Genomic DNA, 21,040 nt, shown 5'->3' on the forward strand with positions numbered 1-21,040 from the left:
GACGAGTGAAGAAAACCCTAACATACATAATTACGCTAATTATGTTTCATTTCAATTTTATATTTTATTTATTTATATAAATATTGGATATGATTTTTTAAATGAAATAAAAAAATAACAAACAAAAAAGATAAAGCGAAAGAAGAATGCATTTTCGTGTTTCTTTTATTTACATGACGATTGGCATAGTTGAATTAAACAGATAATATTTCATATTAGTAAATTGTTGAATATAATTGACAAAAAAAAAAGTCAGATATATTACGAAAATAATCCTATAAAGAATATTTTATCTAATTGAACTATTAAATTTGATTTGCTAAATCATTCAACCTAAAATGATCTCATGCGTTTTAAAAAAAAATAAAATATTATTGGTATTCACTTGCGGTGATTGGAAGAGAATGATTGCGAATGATTGAAAGAGAGTGATTGGATAGATTTGGAGAGATTTAAAGGTAATTTTTGTTGTTGCTTATTTAAGTGAATTTAAAGATAAACAAAAGTTGATTTTGAAATAAATTTTTTTAATCTGTCGTATAAATTAAATCCTATATCAATTCTTATAAACTTTACTTCAAAATTCACTCTCATTTATTTCCAAGTTAACTCAAATAAACAACAACAAAAATTACTCTCAAATCAACTCAATCACTCTCATTCGATCACTCCCAAATGAACACACCCTTAGTATACGGAGTTCATTGAGATATTATTAGTTTTTTAACATGAAAGTTGAACTAATGCTTTGTTTGTTACACTATTTTACTGTTACACACACTGCAATGCGACTACTACAGTTGGAGTGATCATAGTAAAAATACAAATAGTTTTTTAATGGAATATGAATGTGTTAAGTATACAACATTTTCCTTTATCAGAACATATATACAAATTGAACTCGTACAGATGGATACAAATTCTCCTTTGCTCTTCTTGTGTATGGAACGACTGAGATGAATGAAAGAAAAAATAAATTAAATAAAAATTAAAAAATATAAATGCTGCTTGTGGAGGTGACTCCTGTTGGAATAGTTAGACTAAATGTTCCTTTTCTTCCAAATTCCGGTGGGAACCCCATAACATACAGGAGATGCCCCTGTCAAGAAAGGAAGAGTGCAAACTTCCCGGGCCTGACCCATGAAAGCTCCAATTTTGCGTCTGTGACAACAGTTCTTAGGTAACTCGTTCTCGGCCAACTGTAATTTCTTCTGCGGAGCCTTCCTCTTTGCTCTACCCTTGCAGCCCTTCAAGTTCATGGCCTCAAATTCTTCGGACAGTAAGTTGCATTGACAGCATTCCGATGACATATCTGATCTTTCTTTCAACCATGCATCGTACATTGCCTTACCAAATCGATCGATATCCTTGTCTGTCACTTCCCATAGATTGCCGACAATTGCTGGAGAACCAGCCAGCAGATATGACAGGGGAATGCCTTGGGGTGCATATTGACCAGGTAAGGTCAATGAACCACTACTGCACCCCATCAGAAGCGTAGCAGCACATTTGTCTAGTTTCTGAATCTCTTGCCTAGGAATGTACTGAGCTCCTGGAAAAACGCTTTTAGTCAGTGATAGAAATATAGGGAGCCACAGGGAATTGCACATATACTAAGTATTATGCAAAACATGTTACCACTTCCATGTCCAAAATATATGAAAAGGTCATGACTTTCCAATGCTGAGGCCAATTCTTTGATGGCGGGTCTCGAACCAGCCTTTCCCTGTAAAAAACAAAAAGATAAAAGAAAACATACTGAGTAGACTAATAGATAAAAGAATTAGCAGGGGTATAAAAGAATGTGCAATATTTCCTCCCTTGTAGTCTCATCAAACTCAAACTATACATTACCTCCAGGTTTTGGTCTCTAAAATAATTCTCAAATTCAGTCTGAGTGCCACTGAGATCACCATCTGGATTTAGTAAATAAAAAGCATCCAGTGGATCTATCAAAGGAAAGGGCACTAAATTCCTTTCTACTGGCTCCTTATGGTCGCTGCCTTTGAGAAGAACAGCCGAAATGCAGCTCACAGAAGGCATGCGATAAACCTCCTGTTTCCGTAGAATGGGCAAGTTTTCCCAAGGAAGCATCTGTTGCAGTAGTAGATGTTGAAGCCAATAGTAAAAATAAACACATCAGGCAACAGGTAAAACCAAGAATACATACATAGCTCAGTTTTGAAACATAAGCTAAAATGACATTTGCTTGCAGCAATTGTTTTTCTTAAAACTAAGCCACAAATTTCACTTGGCAGATGTGTCAAAGGACTGGCAAATAAGAAATTACAGAATTGAATATAAACAATTTGGTCAAATCTGTTGAAAATATTGCCGCTTCAAATGTCATTTATAAGCACATAAATGTCAGTTAATAAAATCTTTAAAGAAAAAAAAAACAGATATTATATTCATGAGAGTTGAAATAAATTTAAAACCATAGAAGAGTTTTATTAATTTGCTGTACCATCGAACATCAAATAGTAGACCTTAATGCTTAAAATTAATTCATAACTACATAGTAAGCGAGTCAGAAATAACTCACTAACCTGCACCTCATGGTCCAACACAAGAATTATAGGTTCTCTGTTCATAGAGTCATCCACTTCCAGCACATTTAATGCCTCGCTTAACAGTTCAAAAGCAACCTCAGACGACATTCCAAATCCATTGGTGTTTAACAATATCCCTTTTTTTGTTTCATCACAATATCCTACTTTAGCAATGTAGCAGTCTTTCTTCGAGCATAGTTGAGAAACCAATGTTTTCCCATCACAAACATATTTAGAGCCTCCAAGAATAATTTTAAGAAGGCCTTCGTTAGCATCCAATTTGCATTTAGATTTTAAATCATTCACAAGATTCTTAAGCACCAAGTCTAAATTTTTGCAGTTCAACCATTCTCCAAGAAGCAGACATTTCCATGAACCAAACCACGACTCTTCAAGATTCCTAGTGAGATATGACAATAGCACAGAGATAACATTTAATTTCTAAAAAAGTTAAGACTACCACCACCCAAGACAATGATGTCAAAGTGAAAACACTGCAGAATGTACAGTGTACATTTTTAATTCAAAGTGAAAGAAAATTTACTTATGAAATCACGATGTAGTGCACACACCTCAGGAATTTATCAAGACGGTGATCGAGGTTCTTTCTCCGCTTCCACCATAACATCCTATTCTGTGTTGTATCTTCAAAAGGAGATATTGTTGACAAGTAGTTTTCTTCTAAAATTGTTTTGAATGCTGGAGCCACATCATCAACAACTGTAAAACCCCATGGGCAACGCCATTTTTCACCATGTTCCTCACAGTTCAAAACGGTGCCCGAACCAGCACTCACATCATCCTCATCTGAAGATGGTGATGAAAAATTTTAGATTACCTTTATAAGTTCAAATAAGCTTAACACTTATATCAGAGTTGTATATATGTGTTTACAGTAGCTAAATACCTTGTAAAATAGAATCAAGTGGCAGTAACATTACAACAGGATCATTCTTAAAGCTCAGTCTTGATACCAGCATCCATGCTTGAACACATGTGGGATAAGACAACAATTCCTGTAGTAAACTAATATAATCATGCCCAAGCAAACTTATAGTGATGATAGTTGTTGATGGGAGACCAGCGAAGAACTTCTTCACATATTCTGCAAGATCTACAGTGGTATCAGGCACGAGCCTGCAACAGGAAGGAACAAAGACATCGAGATCATTGCTTCAAGTTATATTTCAACCAATTATTTGCTTGCTTTACAATGCAAAAAGAACAACCTGCTACCTGAGTGAGCCAGATGTGCACTCCCTGATGCTAGAAGATCCCGTAACATGTAAACCCTGAAATTGTACTTATATTATTATACAGCATTGAACAAGCAATAAATCTTATACACCTTGTGTTGTACTAATGATCAGCATTCATGTAAGTGTGTGAACTGTGCATGGATCTGAAATGCATAATTTGTAGGGTCAAATGCACGTTTAGGGTTTAGGATTATCTATGTATAAGCATGGCATTAAATCTCACTTTCAGAGGCCTGTGCAAAAAGAATTTGCTCTTCAAAAATTACTACACTTGTCATGGGGCTTACTTTAAAATGTTATTTACTTGCGAAAGGATGATTTTGAACTACAATGTCATCAAATGATCCTAAATTATATAATCTCCGGTCCTTCTAAAGCACAAATGGAGGGATGCCAAAAGGGATTGCAGTGGCTCCTACAAAAAGCATAAACATTGTGGACCAATAGAAATCACTCTTTAAGATCACTAAGAGCTCAGATTTCCTAAACATTAGAGAGTTCATTTTGCCATTTAGGCTTAGTAGAATACCCCAAAAAATGGATGAAAAATGTGAAATCAGAAGCTAGTCCCTTATGGCTTCTCAGTTCACATGGGTAACAGACATGAGTGTAAAATAAAAAAATGTCATATAGCTACTAATGTATGGCAAAAACTGAATAATAATGAGTGCGACATTCAGGACTTGCCAATTGCTAAACCAAAAATCAGTGCTTGTATTCAGAAGTCAGTGTTCATAATGCATATATAAAATTCCTTAGATTGATAGACAAAATATGATATGCCTACCTTGCTTCTCCCAGATGGATGTGAAAGAAATTGATGAGTAAGATGAGTTCCAATTGAAGCTTGGTGGAAATATGAAGACCAATAATTTTCACTCAAAACTCTGCTAAAAGACAACAGAGAGAATTGCTTGCTGATGGAAGAAACTACACACATCAGAGCAAGTAACTTTGACACCTGTCAGAGTATCATCAGCACACAAAGGTCATAAACCTGCCCAATTGGTGGTAGGAAAGTAACAGAGGAAGAGATCAAAAGGCTAAGAGTCGGGATTAAGAAACCCCACACACAGTTGCACTCCAGAATATACTGCAACTGCTTTACAGAAAATAAAGCATATCATGATACGTTATATCAAATTTCTAATGTTCTCCAATATTGCACTTAAGTTTCAATGATCAACATGAAAGAGAATAAATAATAAAGTATTGTAAATATGGAATGTGGATTTCAGCTACCATGAATGTAAACATTATAAAAGGGAAGAGATGTCAAGAACTCCAAGGGGCTCAACTTTATTTCATGTTTCAGAAACAGTCATGACAAGTAATCTGGAATACTATGAATCTACAACCAAGAAAATGATAGTATGACCTTTTGAAAGATTACAGGAATCTCGCGAGAAAGTACAAAGGCTAACATCAACCAAGAAGCCAGGTCTTCAAACTTTATGGACGACAGATTACTAAAAATGTTCCTGTAACGCAAAATCAGAGTGTCAGGAGTTAAAAAATAGCCCCTTGCAAGACGATGTTTCAAGAGGAGCACCATGATATAGCAAAATACCAAGCAATGACATTCAATCAACATTTCCTTAAGAACAGAAGGATCTGGCTGATCAGAATATTAAGAAAATGGAACATTTTCTAATACAATGTTCAGAGACAAGATATTAATCAAAGTGTAATTCATTTATTTTCCTTCAACTCTGAATTTTAGTAGAGGATCTCTTTTAGGGAAATATATGCAATGTCAGACCATTAACAGTGAATAAGCAGCAAAACGTGTAGTTTAGTTAAGATGAAATACCAAACAAAAATTTCAACTGCAGCAAGCTTATAAGTAAAATTTCCTTATTGATCAAGAGGGTACTGTTTTTAAGCAGGAAAATTTATTCTGATTATAAATACATATGAACGTGAACATTTATTAAAACACAAAAAAAGACGTGACAATTGTCAGTTAATCAGTTACAGCTACATCCAAAAAGATAAGGATAAAGTACATTTTGGACATGAATATGCACATAAATTTGTTTTCTCATAAAAAATAGGAAGGTACATGTATGAATCAAACTAATCGGGACAAATACCTTGCATGCTTGGAATGATAGCTCTTCAAAGAATACCAGCATATGTCATGAACTATTTCTGAGCGTTCAATAGTAAATAAATCTCCCGGAATCTCCCTTGCAACGAAATGATTAAAATAATCTAGAGGAATAGATGAAAGCACATGGTAGAATGGGTTTCTGCTGACAAGAATTGATATGCTTCTAAGAAGAAATTTATGTGTTTCATCAATTTGACCAGGATACGCAAAGCATTTCACTGTAAAGAAACATATTAGGAAATTAAAGCAAACAACTTTATCCAATAAATAAATACAATGCCCTAAATGAGCAAGCAAGAAAGTGGTAAATTTGGGAAACTGGTAAATTCAGTATGAAAAATTGTCCAAATTTGGAAAAGGAAATTCTCAAGTTTACCTTAGTAAAAAAAATGGCATGTAAGCTACAAAAGTGTTTTGAAAATAAAATGAGAAGGACCATATGTAGATGTCAACTGAATGGCATGTAAGATACTTGCATTTACTCAGCATTTGAATGCAAAGCAGAAAATATGAAAGGGCAATCATACCTACTCGGCTGAGTAGCTTCATTGAAAGTTGCCTCCGGACAAACTCCCATTTAAGATTAATAAAATCATTTAGTAAACCAGATTTTACAACTTCAGATGGAAGACAGTACCAACACCTCATTTTCGAGAGAACACAAGTTGTTGTACACCTTGAATTAAAGGGACAACCTGTCTTGCTCAAAACTGTCCCGTTTTTACTAAGTCCATCAGATGAATCAGAAACATGATTCTCCTGGAGAGTTTCACGTACTTCTGACTTCCTGTAAATGCTTGTATCTTCACTCTGAGAAGATCTATATCTAGAACGAGTTACCCTAGATTTGTTCTGAACCACTAAGTGTGGTTCCTTTGGTAAAACCTTTGCTGCATTTTTTGTCTTTCTGGTTTCTCGCCCCGCTTTCATGGACTTATTTATATTTTCACCGGCTTCTTTCATTATAAAGCAAGTACAAGTTCCATCATTGCCATCTTCAGGACAACTAAGAGGATTTTTCCACTCGGAAAGATGTAGTTTATCCAGAGCTGACATATACCAATTTTTTGCAGTCTCTTTAGACATAACCCCGTCACAGGTGCCAAATTTACTTTGACATAAATCTCCAAGATACTCATACAGGGTAACTTCAAGCTTCAATTTACACTTTGAGCAACAAAATGATGTGCTGCTTTCCTTTAAAATCTGTTCAGCACTTTTAAGTTCCTCTTCTGCTAAATCCCAATGTCTTTTCTTAATGTATAGTTTTCCTAGTAAAACACACCACAGAAATGGCAAATCAATTTCATACCATCCAATGAATGGAAGCATATCAATCCAATCAGAGAGAAAAAAATGCAAAAGTAAATTTTATACCTAAAGAGCAAGAGAAAGCAACTGCAAAAAAAGGCAGATTTAGGGAACAGGATATGGCTTTCCCCCATTTTAGAAAGGTTTCAGCCTCAGCTCCATCTCCAATCATTTCATGGATGATTCCTAGCTGCAAATGCAAATGTTGTTGAAGGCCTTGTCTAAACATATTTACTTTCATATATGAGGACTATGGGATAGAAATCAAACCTGAAGTGTGCTCTCAAGATAACACTGCATAACTTTCCATGCACTGAGATAACTGTCTTTCAAGTCCCATGATATAGAATCAAATAGAAAAATTTCCCTCACAGCTGATAAGTTTAATCCAATATCCTCAACACTATCTATAATATTCTTTGAGGAATCAACTATTACATGGTGCTCTTCATTCTGCGTCTGAACATTATGTGTAAACTTCCTTTGGAAGAGTTTAGCAAGTAATCTATGAGCTTCTTTTGCAGAGGAAAGAGCCTAATACATTTTCAAAGAAAAAAAAAACTGTAAGTTGGGAAACAATGTAAGTTTTAAAAAAGAAAGGCATATATTAAAAAAAAAAATACCAAAGTTTGTTTCATTGGTAGGTCTTCTGTAAGCACCATTAGCTCTAACAAGATCTTTCAGGATGCCATGATTAAAATCCGGCAACTTCCCCTCCACGTTAACTTTTTCTTAGCTCTAAGTGTGTGTGTTTGTGTTGTGTAAACAACTTGATAACCTCTAAATTGCATGTGACGTTTTAATCTATGGTACCAGCCTTTTATCTTCAATTACTACCTAAAACATTCATTAAATTGACAATTGTTCCTATCATATCCTGTCTATTACAAACAACAAATGAAAATAGCATGACTTGTAAGGACTGAGGAAACCAAGATTCCTTTCAAGAAGGAAAGTTTCATTGGAAAAGCAGACAACAACATATTTTCACAGCCAACAGACAAATATTTCTGAAGTTAACAAATTATTATGCTGTGTTAAAGAATTAAGATCTGATTGGGTTCAATATAAAATGGGAAGAGGATATTGAATAGATATTTAGACTATAGTCATGTAAATGGACATACTATTCTTTTACATTCCCATATTCATCTCCACTTTACCTAGCCTGAATACATCTTCACTATTGACGTACTCAATCAAGTGAAGCTTAGGGACACAAGTTATCGCATCTAAAAGTCCAAACCAATTTCAGTTACAAACATGAACATCAACAGTTCAAAATCAATTACAAATTCATCACTCTTGTAATCCTTTACACAAACAGTACGACTTAAGACAATCAAGAACATGCTTCAAATATCACTTGTCTTTAGTTCAGAAGCTAAGAGACTGGTTATCCATAACATAAGAATTGAAATCAGAACTAATACAACTTACCTCTATTAACTGTCCATTTGCAACAAGTCTTGGGCACAAATCATAAAAAAGACAACCGGCAAGAAATGTAGAATGACTCGGGACAGGAACCTGGGAGAAGATTAATAGAGAACAGAGTGATGATTTTGGATAAAAAGAGATTGTGGTAAGTTCTGTCTAAAACTGAGCTTACATTTGAAATCAGATCAAGAGCTGCTTTTTGAACTTCATCAATTGTGATGTCTGTTTGAAAAGAGCTCTCATGACTGCTGGAATTCCTATGAGAGTTGGCAAATAAGAAAGAAAAATTCTGCTGAAACCCTATCAATGATGATTGATTTCCCTGAAGATAACGTATCCAGAAATTAATATCTGAAAGTTCTGTGAACTCATCCAATGAGTTCATGATGAACTCCTCACTAACAGGTGAAACACAGAGAGCATGACATAGATTTCTACGTTCCCACATTAAGGTCAACCACTTTTCAATTGGAACATTCTTCCATTTAAACATTTTAATCACCAGTCGATATGCATCATTGAACAGTTCCATGAAACCCTGAAGATATGCCATGAAAATAAGAAACCGTGACTATAAATCTTACACAAAAACTACATAAACCAAAATGATTAAAAGGAAGCGGACCTTCAATTGTAGTAAATCAACTATGTTATAGAGCAGGATCATTAAACTATCAGATAATGCAGAACAATCTCCCTCTTCTAAGTGATTAAGATGTGATGTACTCAACCATAGATCCAAAGCAGCCTTGACATCTTCAAAGATTTGCTGCTTGGTGTATAAAGCAAGATAAGCTTTTGTCAATAAAAGGAATTTATTAAGGGAGAAAAAGAAAAAAAATATTATTACAAAGCATTAACATAAGAAATTCCCTTTAAAATAATAAGAAAATATAAGCAAAAGAAAAGGAAAAAATATTAATGGCGCAAAGCAGCCCCATCCCTCAACATAATAAAAGAAACCAAGCTAAGCCTTAACAAGGAAGCTGCTGAATTTAACATCACTAAATGATCATGACATTGCCAATGATAACTGTCCTTCTTAAAAAAAATGAACACTTTATTGACAGTGAAAGTTATAAGCATATTTTTGGTACCTTCGAATTAGATTCAGCTTCCTGTGTACAGATTGCACGCAAGCAATATGTCACACACAATTGATGATGAATGGAATTACTATCAGTACATATGTCACCAGAAATATCCCTCTGTTGAAGAGAAATTACATTATATTAAATGCACATACACCTTCAACATAAAATATTTTACAAACAAGAGAGGTTAGATGTTTGAGGGAAAACAGAAGAACCAAAAGGCTTACCATAATAGCTATTGCTTCTGACAGACACTGGATGCATTCCCTGAGACCAGCCATGCCCCTAACCCTGATTGCCTTTCCCTTTCTCACTAGAATTTGTGCCATTTGAAAACGACTATCTGGAGTGATATATATGCCTTGCAGAAGAATATCCGTGATTTTCATTTGCATTTTGTGACATATTTCGGAGTATTTAAAACTCATCTCCTCATATGCAGTAAGCTCCTAATCAGGCAATAAGAATAAAAAAAGGCAACTGACAAACAGGGCCAATATGCATAAATTTGAACAAATAGCAGCAAAATATAATGAAAATTCTATATGAAGGAAATATATATATACATACATACATATATATATATATATATATATATATATATATGTATGTATGTATGTATATACACACACACACACAGAGACTGAACCTGCTCCAAGATCACGGCAATATTCCTCTTTGACAATCGCATAGAAGATGACAGTATGCAATACAGGCTTGGAGAATCAATTCTCTCACCCACCTGCGTAGCACGTTTACATTCTATCTGCATACCATTACCAGTACCAAAACAATCAGTGAGACTAAAAAAGTAAAGTTGAACTGAAATGGGAAACCTTCCAAATTACTTAACAGTAAATAGTTCAAAAAGGTTACCTTCACCCACTGCTTTACAACAGGTATTGGCGCTGGAAGTTTCTCAAACAAATCATTAGCAGTGAACCAGTTGTTAAGGATCTCGATCACCTTTTTGTTTATCTTTACATTGTTGACATCATACATAATATCTAAAAGAAGAGCACTTCTGGTGCAAGCCTCCATTACAAAATCCTTCAAAGTATCTTCTGACAGGTTAGCACAATGATACTTAATACAGAGCCATGAAGCTTTACAGCACAAGTTTAGCACTTTTGAAGCCTGCAGTGATATGTCACACAGAAATTAAAGTAAAGCACTGAAATCTAAATATTTCTATTTCTTTAATTTTGCAGAGTCAAAATCAATGGTAAGAAAATAGAAATCTCACATGGCTGTTGGTGATTTTACACAGTTTATGCATGTTTCCACATAGATAGAACCACTTTTTCACACATTTATTATTACCAATTGCTGCATTTCGATTTCTTGAAACTAATGGAAAGTTGAAAATGATTGTGTCCTAGCAAGTAGTTCTTTGATTCAGTTCAAAGTAAGTGCACCTTTAGCACAAGTAACAGAGTAAGTTGTTTGCTTCAGTTCAACCCTAGTGGCCTTGTAAAGCAGGCATGGTAGAGTTAAGAAAATCAAAATACATGAACCCTTAGTAAATATCTTAAGATTTCAGGCTAAAACAATCATTATGTATCAAATAAGAAGATTCAAGAAATTCTTTTATCTATCCTTCAGTAGTCTGACTGACATCTAAAGGCTCTCATTAAGTCATAAAGCTTCTGGTACAATATCTATTTTACAATCTTGGATTTCCAGATCTGTGACCAAGAGCACATGAACTCCATGTGGAAACATCTCAAGAAGCAAATATACGTTTGTGATATATTATCATTAAATGGAATATTTTAACAGAAAAAGGAAATGAAATACCTTTTCTAGTTGCCTGTTTCTGTACAAAACTACAGCAATATTGTAGAGACAAGCAATTATGTAATTTAATCCTTCTGTTTCAATCCATTTGCTAGCAATGATCTGCTTAATTAATTGCTTGCTCTCCTGAAACACCAACAAAAAACTATTTAGCCGTTATAACACAAGATCCAATAATATTCTAACACTCTGCTGATAGTTTCAGAAATCGAATATCCTATTCTTTAGTTGAAAAACCATTGTAGTAAAAACATGATCATTTCAAGGTAAAAAGGAGAACCTCGACTTTAAGATTGGTTCTAATGGAAAGGGTGAAGGTGGCTACAACTACATTAAGCACTGTTTTGTTCTTTTCATCAAATCCATCTCCATTGTTTTTAGGCACGAAGCTGCAGCCCATAAGAAGTGGAAATTAGATATTGTCACAGAAAACAATACAGCGTGAAATTATTCCAAACCTGTTAAGATATCATATTTTCTATAAAATCCAAATAACAAAAAAAAATTGCTTAGAATGTACTCTTTATTATTAGCATCACAAGAAAATCAGCGTAAAAGAAAATAAAAGTTCACTGGATATACTATACCTTGAACTCGAAAGTATAAGATGACAAAGTGTATGGAATGCATCTTGGACAGTGGACATCATAGTCATATCTGAAGCATCATCCACTTCAGTAACTAATTGTTTCCTTTCTGAATTAATTGATTTAGCAAGTGGTTGGCATAGAAATTTCAATGCCTCTACATAAACTGACTTGTAAGTCATATAAGCCTGACTATTGTAACCCGATGGTGTGCATGGGATACCAGCTAGGGATTGATCTTCCATGCTGGACGACATACAATTACTTTTGCTGCAAATATGCAAGGAACCAAGCAATGACGGTGAATTCTGAAATATTTTCTTGTTTTCAAGTAAAGTTCCAAGCAAACACCCAAATTCTGCACTGCCAGGTGATGCAAGATCTCCAGTTCTGGACCTTAAATTACAACTAACAAGGAGCAGTCCAGCAGCATAAAGCCTCAGTATTGAATTAATGGGTGCCATAACCTGCCCAGCTTCTTCAATCAAAGTGGAATACAGAATGTGGAGAATAGCATTGTAATTGAAAAGCATACACGAGAGAAACCTTCCTAGAAGAATACCTGTTTGAAATGTTCCGATATTTTGTTCAAATACGCTGCAAATGCACAACAAAAACTAGCATTTGCAGTTTGACATTTATTCACACAGTAATAAACAAGTTCAGCAAATTCTATCCCTGAGTTTCCTTCCTCAACCTGAAAGGATAAATATAGTAGATGAATAGAGCATGAATAAAGGGCTCCAACAAGAAAATATCAACTTTATTATTTAGATGGAAAACAAGCTTTTAAAAAAATATAACCCTATGAATAGAAAAAACAAAAAATAAACAAAAGAAGCCCAGTAAAACATCTAAATATGCGTAATATACAAATTATAGAATATATAGCACCCTGAGTAGAATATGTGGTGATGGGTACCTTGCACTCAAGAATTATGCAATCCAATATGTCCATGATATACAAGGAATTACTATCCCGCAGTGCAAACAATGAAGAACACATCCTGTGAGCAATCTGCAATTAACATTTCATGAAGGTGGCGAGTAAAAAATTTGTTGATGCATATATCCAAAAGTTGAGGCCTACATTACCTTGTAGACTTGATCTTTGACTGGAGACTTCACATACTCAGTCAATGTCGTACAGCAAAACAACATCACCAATTCCCTATCCGGAAATGGCATCCTCCCCAGTAAATTTAAACTACACTTACCCAGATGAATTACTAACATCCTTTGCAACTTCTCATGTGAGTTACAATCCAATTCCCTGAAACAATAAGTTGTATAAATAGGCAACTTAATACCTTGCTAGTTACAAAACGGTAATTGCGGCAAAAACAAGACTGACCCAAACTAAAGTCTATGTTGGAGCATTTTGAAAATTGAAAATAAAATACAACTCAGAATTTTAAGAGAGCTGACAGACTAAACAAAGCTTGAGACAAGCAGTAGCTTCTTCGATAAGGTGTCTCCCTGGGATAATTGACATCATGTGTGGGAGCAACCACAGTATTGGAAGTCACAAGTAAAGAATAACAGAGTAAAAGTAAACGAGAAAGTACAAGAGAATCCAAGATAGCCATTCTCTCTAATTTTCAGACTGTTAAACAGGTACAATTGGGGAACTCTATGGATATTTTCTAGGGATAGAAAAAGTCTGTGAATATAGCTGAACTATTATAAAACTGGACCAAACTTTAAAAGTGGTTTGAGAGAACAAATTGAATTGTATAACAGTTTAAGTGAATTGAACTGGACTATAGCATGGTTTGATTGAACTAAACTATATTGAACTACTCGAAATTGCTTGAATTATATTAATTGTTATGAATTGTTTAGATTAGTACCAGTAAACATCCCATTTTGAAGTACATTTTCCAATATCACAAGTTATAGTTCAATTTAGTTCAAGCAGTCTTATGTAAGAGTAATTACAAATTTTAAAACTAAATGAAACGATTAAGTTCCTTTCTTTATTTTAGAGAATTCAATTTTTTAAATCAAAGTAAACAAAACTATAGTCAGCAACGGAGTGGGACGTACATGAGCCAAGGGGTTACTTCGTCCACCAACTGAAGCACCTTCCTGAAATTGTGATCTTCTTTAGCCAAACCCGCGGATGCACACCTCACGAGGCTCACGGCAATATCAACTACCAGCGAACATAAGTCTTTACCGTCTCCACCGCCCTTGTCTATTTCAGGGAGAAGCTTACCCTTCCTCTTCGGCTGTCGAAGCCTCTCAAGAAGCCCCAAACCCTCGACTTCGGCTTCGGCGAACAGGGCGCAGGACTCGAGGCAGTGCATCAAGCGAAGTCTCTGAAATTCGACTGAGAATGGCTTGGAAGCCAACTGAGAAGCGACGGTGTCCAAGCAATCGAGGCAGAGCCGGTAAACGCGGAGCAGTTCGAGGACCAAAACGGCGTCTTTGGACTTGGAAAGCTCTGGGAGGCGTTTGGGAAGAATGGATAGAGAGGAATTAAGGAAGGAGAGGAAGCGCTTGGCGAGGGAGCGGATTAGGGTTGGGTCGGGTTTGGATTTCTTTGTTGACTTGAGATCTGCAAGGGGGCGGAGGTAATCGGAGACTAGGGCGTGGATGCCGGGGGAATCGGAGGACTGAAGCTTCGAAATGAGAGATGATTCGGAGGGAGCAGCCATGGGAAGATGGAAGGGAGATGCAAAGAACGAGTCTGAGCTTAAGTAGCAAGGCGCCAAAAACACGCTCTTCCTCTTTTATTTCAAACTTCGGAAATGGAACGGAGCATCATATATAACGGTCTTTTTTTTTTTTTTTTCTTTTAAGGAAAACAAAATATTAATATCACCAAAACTGCCAACAATTTTCAAAAGTATTTTTATGATATTTTCTGAAATCTTGTTTTCTTGAACAAATGTTCCATTTTTTATTTTCTATCTTTCATATTTCTCTTTTAATTGTTTTAGCTTTTACTACTAATCAACACTGTTAAATTAATAATCATGAAAGTGGTAGATTCAAATAGAGAAAGAAAACATTTGATTACAGTTTCAAAAGAACTACCTTTTTTTTAAAAAAAAAAATAATGGTATAAATTATAAGGAAAATATTCATTTTAAAGATGTTTCAAAGGAACTGTATTTTTCAAAAAACTTATTGGTATAAATTATAAGGAAAATATTCATTTTAAAAATAATTACATTGTTTCACATACCTTATATTTATTGTTTTATATAAAGTAAGTTCATACACATTGTCATTTGCAGATGTCAAGTTTCAAACCCTATACAAAGTGAACATTATAACCTTTATCAAGATTGAACTCTAGAGCGTCTTTTAAGGTCAAGTTCAAAGTTGTCTATCAAGGTCGAACTACAGTTCAAACCGAACTCTTTAGACCAATATCTGTAGCTCAAACTCTTTACATTATTTCCTAAATCGAATTTTTGTGTCAAATCTTTCTTATAGGTAAGTCACTCACTTTAATTCACTAATCAAAGTAGCATGGTCGAGCGGCTACACCATGCTCAAATTAAATAGCATGAACGCCCAGGTAATCATGACTGATTAGGCATAACATGGTCGATTGGTCGCTGAATAGTCAGATTAACAATCTTAATAATAAATTAAGGTCTTAATGTATATTAGTGTATGATTGGACCGAGTTGAAAAAAAAAGGTAAAAATTTATCATAATTACTGTAAAAAAAATGTATCATGTATAATTTAATGATATGATTGATCGTGGAGTAATTTAGGACCAATCACATATTGACACGTAATCAATGTTCAAATATTGTCAAAAAAAATATTGTCTAAATATCATTATATATACACACAATATACTTCAATTACTAATCAAACCGTCATTTATCAAATTTAATATTGAAGTCCATTCTGCAAGTGAGAGACTTTGAAAAATAAGAGACCACAATAAAATCCATTTGATCTATAAATTATAATAAAGCCCGGTCTGCAACAATTATTTCTTTAATGCCAATCTCAAGTCCTATCAAGGAATCTCAAAATATTTTTCTATCATTTCACTTATTTATTTATTTATTTATATAGTAAATCAACAAATTCTCACAAAGTTATATCAATTTTTTTATTGTGTTTTTTTCAACTATTTTATTTACCTATAAATAATGCCTTCCCAAATTATTTATTCTATCGCTTTTCTATTCTGTATCTTAATTCAGGTGAGGTTGATAGTTGATTATGAAAAGTTTGTAAGACAAAAGAAATAGATAGAAAATTCCCTTTGATCGATTAAATATCTTAGGAAATAATAATATACTCGCCAAAACAGTATAATTAGAAGTTTGCATTAAATAATTTTTACTATAAGCCACGACATTACAACAGAGCATCCCATTTTTCTGAATTTCGAGCTGGACGCATTACAAGAGGAACATGCTTGCCATTCAGCACAACCAGAGACTAAAGCAGTCCAGTTTCACTTTCTGCTGCATCCGTAAAAAAATAGTAGACGCATCAGTCCTTTGAACCATCCTCAATATGCAATCTGCAGCAATGGGGGTAAAAGCAACTTGGCTTTTTAGCATTACTGCAAACATGAAAACATATCATCAGAGACAACATAATGATGGAAAAATTAAGGATGAATAGACCAAATTGCAGAATTTCGAAATGTAGCCATGAAAAGGCTGCTAGCAATTGACTTATCACAAACAACCAAGCCACGCATGCAAAGTTCAGACCTTACATAATACATACATGATGTGTATCATACTCAAGTAATATGAGAAAATGGTCCATGACACTATCAATGTAAAGAAATTTTGCACTATCTAAAATAGACAGGACATTTGCAAGTGGTCTGATGACGGTCAAATAAGCCCACCAACAGTTTACATTTGATGCAAGAAGAGATACGAGGGAAGATCCTCGGCCATGGCGAATGCAAGAGAAAAATCGATACATTGGGTTTTTGTTGTAATGTTAGGGCTTGAGTTTGAAGAACTCAGATTCTGATTTTCTGTTTAGTTTCTTCCTAAGTAGAAAAAGAACTGAGTACTCATATTCTTAGTTGGACGGATAACCATTCAATATTACCATTTAAACTAAACTAAATCCATAATTAAGCCACTTTAAAAATTAACCAAAAAAAACCAATTAATCAAACACATTTAACAAAAAATAATTATAATTGAAATAACTAGCAACAAACCAACCAGGAAAATTACAACAGAAACCCTATTTAATCAAAACAAAAAAAGGGCATAAATTGGCCTAATGGCCAATATTTTCTAATTGGTCTATCAACCAATACAAAGGCCATGAAAGTTTTGAAACAATGCCTTTTCATCAACTTACCTGGTGACCCGGTGTCCCTTCTTCATATCCCAACAACAATATTTGAAGTGACGGCAACAAATCATGGGTATGGTTTAAACTCAGATAATCCATTCTAAGTACAGCTACTCGTTAGTAATTTCTGGTTAGCGTGTGTCTTATAATTAGTATACAGAATGATGAGGAATGAGAAATGGAAGGTTGACATAGGGCAAATTATGGATCAGTGTGGGTAATACAAATTATAATCATTATAACAAAAGAATGTATAACAAGCAAAACTTATCCATAACATCGCTAATTCTATTATCTTATAAGACTACTCACATTGACAAATCTCTAATCATGGCACAACAAATACGAGCTGGTCCCTGAGAAAACCGCTTTTGTTGTTATTCATTTTCCGCTACAATGTTTGGTTCTTCACCATGACAAAGATACTCATCACATATCGACGCGGATCCCCAACCCCTTCTCAGCCGCAGGATGTCTTCGGTGAAAGTGGAACCAAGGGCTCCGATGAACACACTAGACATGGCACATATAGTCTTGTCCAGCATAGCTTCCACCTTCAGCAAGAAAATATTCACATGCGCATCAGCGAAGAAATTAATAGTAAAAACAGTGTTGTTGAGAAGAAAGAACCATGCAATCAGAAGTTTGCAGTAAATAATTTTTACTATAAGCCACGACATATTGTTTCAGTGATTGCACTAAATTAACTGAAACTATGGTCCAGTATTCTTCGACCTCTACTCTTAAACAGAAGCCAATGTCATGCAGGACAACTGAAACCAACAAAGTTGATAATGCCCAAGTTCTTAAATTTTTATATTTTTTTGAATGCAAAAGGTTGAATGACAGAAAGAGAATAGTTACATCTACAACAAATCAATGGTTTTCAAGGAATTGAGGATAATCCCAACATTAATTCTACAACAAATCAATGGTTTTCAAGGAATTGAGGATAATCACTACATTAACTGGACAAAAAAATGTGAGGGTTTTTCCATGAAGACCACAAGCAATTATGCAATGAAAAGCATGGTCAATTATATAGTCTTGTAAACAGTTTTATTTATTTAAAGCAAACCAGAAGGCTAGACATGGAAGGTATATTGAGGTCACTATCAAAGCTGGACTTAGACTTAAAAATGTACATAAAAGCAAAGTGAAACATTGTCATCTCACCTGTGTATCTCCTTCCAAACCGTGCCTATACAACAAAGCATCCCATTTTTCTGCTGAATTTCGAGCTGGACGCATTACAAGAGGAACAGGCCTGCCATTCAACACTACCAGAGACTGAAGCAGTCCAGTTTCACTTTCTGCTGCATCCGTAGAAAGATAAATAATAGGCGCATCAGCCCTTTCAACCACCCTCAAGATGCAATCTGCAGCTTGAGGAATGGGGTAAAAGCAACTTGGCTTTTTAGCATTACTGCAAACATGAAAACATATCATCAGAGACAACATAATGGTGGAAAAATTAAGGATGAACAAACCAAATTGCAGAATTTCGAAATGTAGTCGTGAAAATGCTGCTAGCAATTGACTTGTCACAAACAACCAGGCCACGCATGCAAAGTTCAGACCATACATAATACATACATGATGCATATCATACTCAAGTAATATGAGAAAATGGTCCATGGTACTATCAATGTAATGAAATTTTGCACTATCTCAAATATGATAACTTTACTGACATTTACAATAGCTACATTAAAAGTTAGTTATAGTGATTTCTTACCACTTAAAGTTTTCAAAACCTTTTACATTGATAATACATAGAAATTAAATTCTAACTTTATTTGGGTTACGATAGATTACAAAGGGGAAATGAAAGAAAGAGAGGGTATACCAGAATTTCAAAAACCCATGTCTTCGAAAATGCAATGCAATGAAGTTCCTTCCGAGAAATGTCTGAATAAACCGTTGGGCAGTGAGTGAAATAAGGTGATTAGGTTCAATGAGAGTCTTGCATTGGTGTGCAATTGGCCCACCAGGTTGCATCACCCATTCTGGCTCCACTTCAGCATAGAACACATCCCCAATGGCCATAACATCATCATCATAGTTAAACTTCCCCAGCACATCCTGAACTGTCTTGCTCTTCGGATTNCGGGTATCCTCATCCCACACAGCTTCTTGTTTATTCATAGTCACACCTAAACCCCCCAACTTCTTCAACCATTCATCGTCCAAGTAACAAGGCGTAGGCTTCGAAAAGTAACACAAAAACTTATCAATGTGCATGTGACCCTTCTTTAAATTAGAAAACTCCTCAAACGGAAACACCACTTTCTTCCCCAAGCACTTGTTAATGCGATCAATATCCAACACTCTATCATATTGGTAATCCACCTTGGAACTAGGAATCACTAAAGCCCTATTTANCAAAGCAGCAAAAAATATATGTTTCTCCAAACAAATCAAATGGTTAGACATTTGCCCAGACACGCATATAGCAAGTAAAAATTTACCATCCCTAGGGTTCCACTGGATGGTTCTCCTCTGCGACAAATTTTGATCCACCGTTCTACACTTATCGTAAACAACGCCATTCAGAGTAGCATTTAAATCGAACTCAGGCTCAACTATGTTCCCCGTGGAATGCGGGTTCAACAAAACCTGCTGAATCTCTTGGTTGAGAGAAATCTGCTTGAACAACACAGATTTCAGATCCTCCAATTGGTTCGGATCCGACGCGTTGGACCGACGCGTGGTGTTCCACGCGGTTAAGAGTCCTAGCTGCTGTCGCCGCAAGAGGTTAATGGCGCGCAATTCAGATTCCTTCATTCGATAAGAGATGGAATCAAATTGGAAGGAAGAGCCTGAGAAGATACTGTGGAAATTGGCAACGGAGAAGAAGAGGATGACGAGGAGGAAAGCGAGGATTGCGACAATGTACTTCTTCTGGTATATGAATTTCCGGCGGAAGAAGCGTGGAGAGCGATCTTCGACATGGAAGACGGCGACCGGGGACGGGGACGAATGTTTGCGGTGGTTCTGGTCAACAAGGTTGCGGCGATCGTCCTCCTCGTCGGAGGAATCCATGTGCATTAGTATGTTGTTGGCTACGACGGCGATTAAGTTGGGGATGAGTGAACGAAGTAAGCTCAGATGCAATCTTTATTTCCTGCAAAAACTGATCAAGAAAATAAATATTAATAAATTGAATATAAATAAAGAAAAACACAATAAAAAGCCACTTTATTTCTCCGATTAGGGTCGCATCAGTGGAACTTCCCTCTCTTCTCACTTCGCGCAAGCCCTAGTACAAGGGATGCTTGTGCCCAAATGAATGTCGAGTGCAAATGACCCCTAGGAAGCTGCAGCTTCACTTGCCAAAACGCACTAGAAACGGCGTCGTCCCACTTAATCTGCAGGCCTAATTCTGGCACCAATCCAGCAGTAGCGGCCCAATGCCCTCCAGCTGCTCAGCAGTATGCATCACAGGCCCAATCAGCTTTTGCCCAAAAGAACCATGAGGGTTTCATCTTTTGCCCAACCAGCTTTTACCCGTGATTAAAAAGCTTTTAATATTTTAAAAAATAAAAAAGTGGTCAAAGATATTT

The 21,040-nt window shown here is 35.4% G+C and overlaps 2 protein-coding genes across 5 annotated transcripts; both read right to left on the minus strand.

The window, feature by feature from the left end:
• Positions 1-812: 812 nt before the first annotated feature.
• LOC106775912 (separase) lies at positions 813-14,969 on the minus strand. 3 transcript variants are annotated; one of them, XM_022786601.1, is made up of 27 exons: positions 14,209-14,969; positions 13,255-13,432; positions 13,082-13,177; positions 12,722-12,856; positions 12,160-12,626; positions 11,853-11,961; positions 11,573-11,698; positions 10,649-10,909; positions 10,422-10,538; positions 10,000-10,221; positions 9,776-9,886; positions 9,304-9,447; positions 8,851-9,000; positions 8,679-8,768; positions 7,509-7,772; positions 7,305-7,428; positions 6,455-7,198; positions 5,908-6,145; positions 5,190-5,292; positions 4,599-4,772; positions 3,789-3,844; positions 3,460-3,689; positions 3,125-3,359; positions 2,550-2,952; positions 1,855-2,094; positions 1,639-1,726; positions 813-1,552 (listed from the first exon to the last, which is right to left on the minus strand). In XM_022786601.1, exons 1-27 carry the CDS (start codon positions 14,820-14,822, stop codon positions 1,041-1,043), a joined length of 6,231 nt encoding a protein of 2,076 aa, XP_022642322.1. In that variant the 5' UTR covers positions 14,823-14,969; the 3' UTR covers positions 813-1,040. The 3 variants fall into 3 exon arrangements, with proteins under 3 accessions (XP_022642322.1, XP_014518647.1, XP_022642323.1); XM_014663161.2 differs by having other exon boundaries at positions 8,851-9,216; XM_022786602.1 differs by lacking the exons at positions 13,082-13,177; positions 13,255-13,432; positions 14,209-14,969 and having other exon boundaries at positions 8,851-9,216; positions 12,160-12,637; positions 12,722-12,826.
• Positions 14,970-16,387: 1,418 nt separating this feature from the next.
• Positions 16,388-20,795, minus strand: LOC106776152. 2 transcript variants are annotated; one of them, XM_022786530.1, is made up of 5 exons: positions 20,675-20,795; positions 19,324-20,610; positions 18,651-18,900; positions 17,787-18,028; positions 16,388-16,710 (listed from the first exon to the last, which is right to left on the minus strand). In XM_022786530.1, the coding sequence occupies exons 2-4, from the start codon at positions 20,523-20,525 to the stop codon at positions 17,852-17,854; spliced, it is 1,629 nt and encodes a 542-aa protein (XP_022642251.1). In that variant the 5' UTR covers positions 20,526-20,610; positions 20,675-20,795; the 3' UTR covers positions 16,388-16,710; positions 17,787-17,851. The 2 variants fall into 2 exon arrangements, with proteins under 2 accessions (XP_022642251.1, XP_014518990.1); XM_014663504.2 differs by having other exon boundaries at positions 19,324-20,788.
• Between the last annotated feature and the right edge of the window lie 245 nt (positions 20,796-21,040).

Source organism: Vigna radiata, chromosome 10, assembly GCF_000741045.1.
Source record: "Vigna radiata var. radiata cultivar VC1973A chromosome 10, Vradiata_ver6, whole genome shotgun sequence".
Taxonomy (NCBI): Eukaryota; Viridiplantae; Streptophyta; class Magnoliopsida; order Fabales; family Fabaceae; genus Vigna; species Vigna radiata.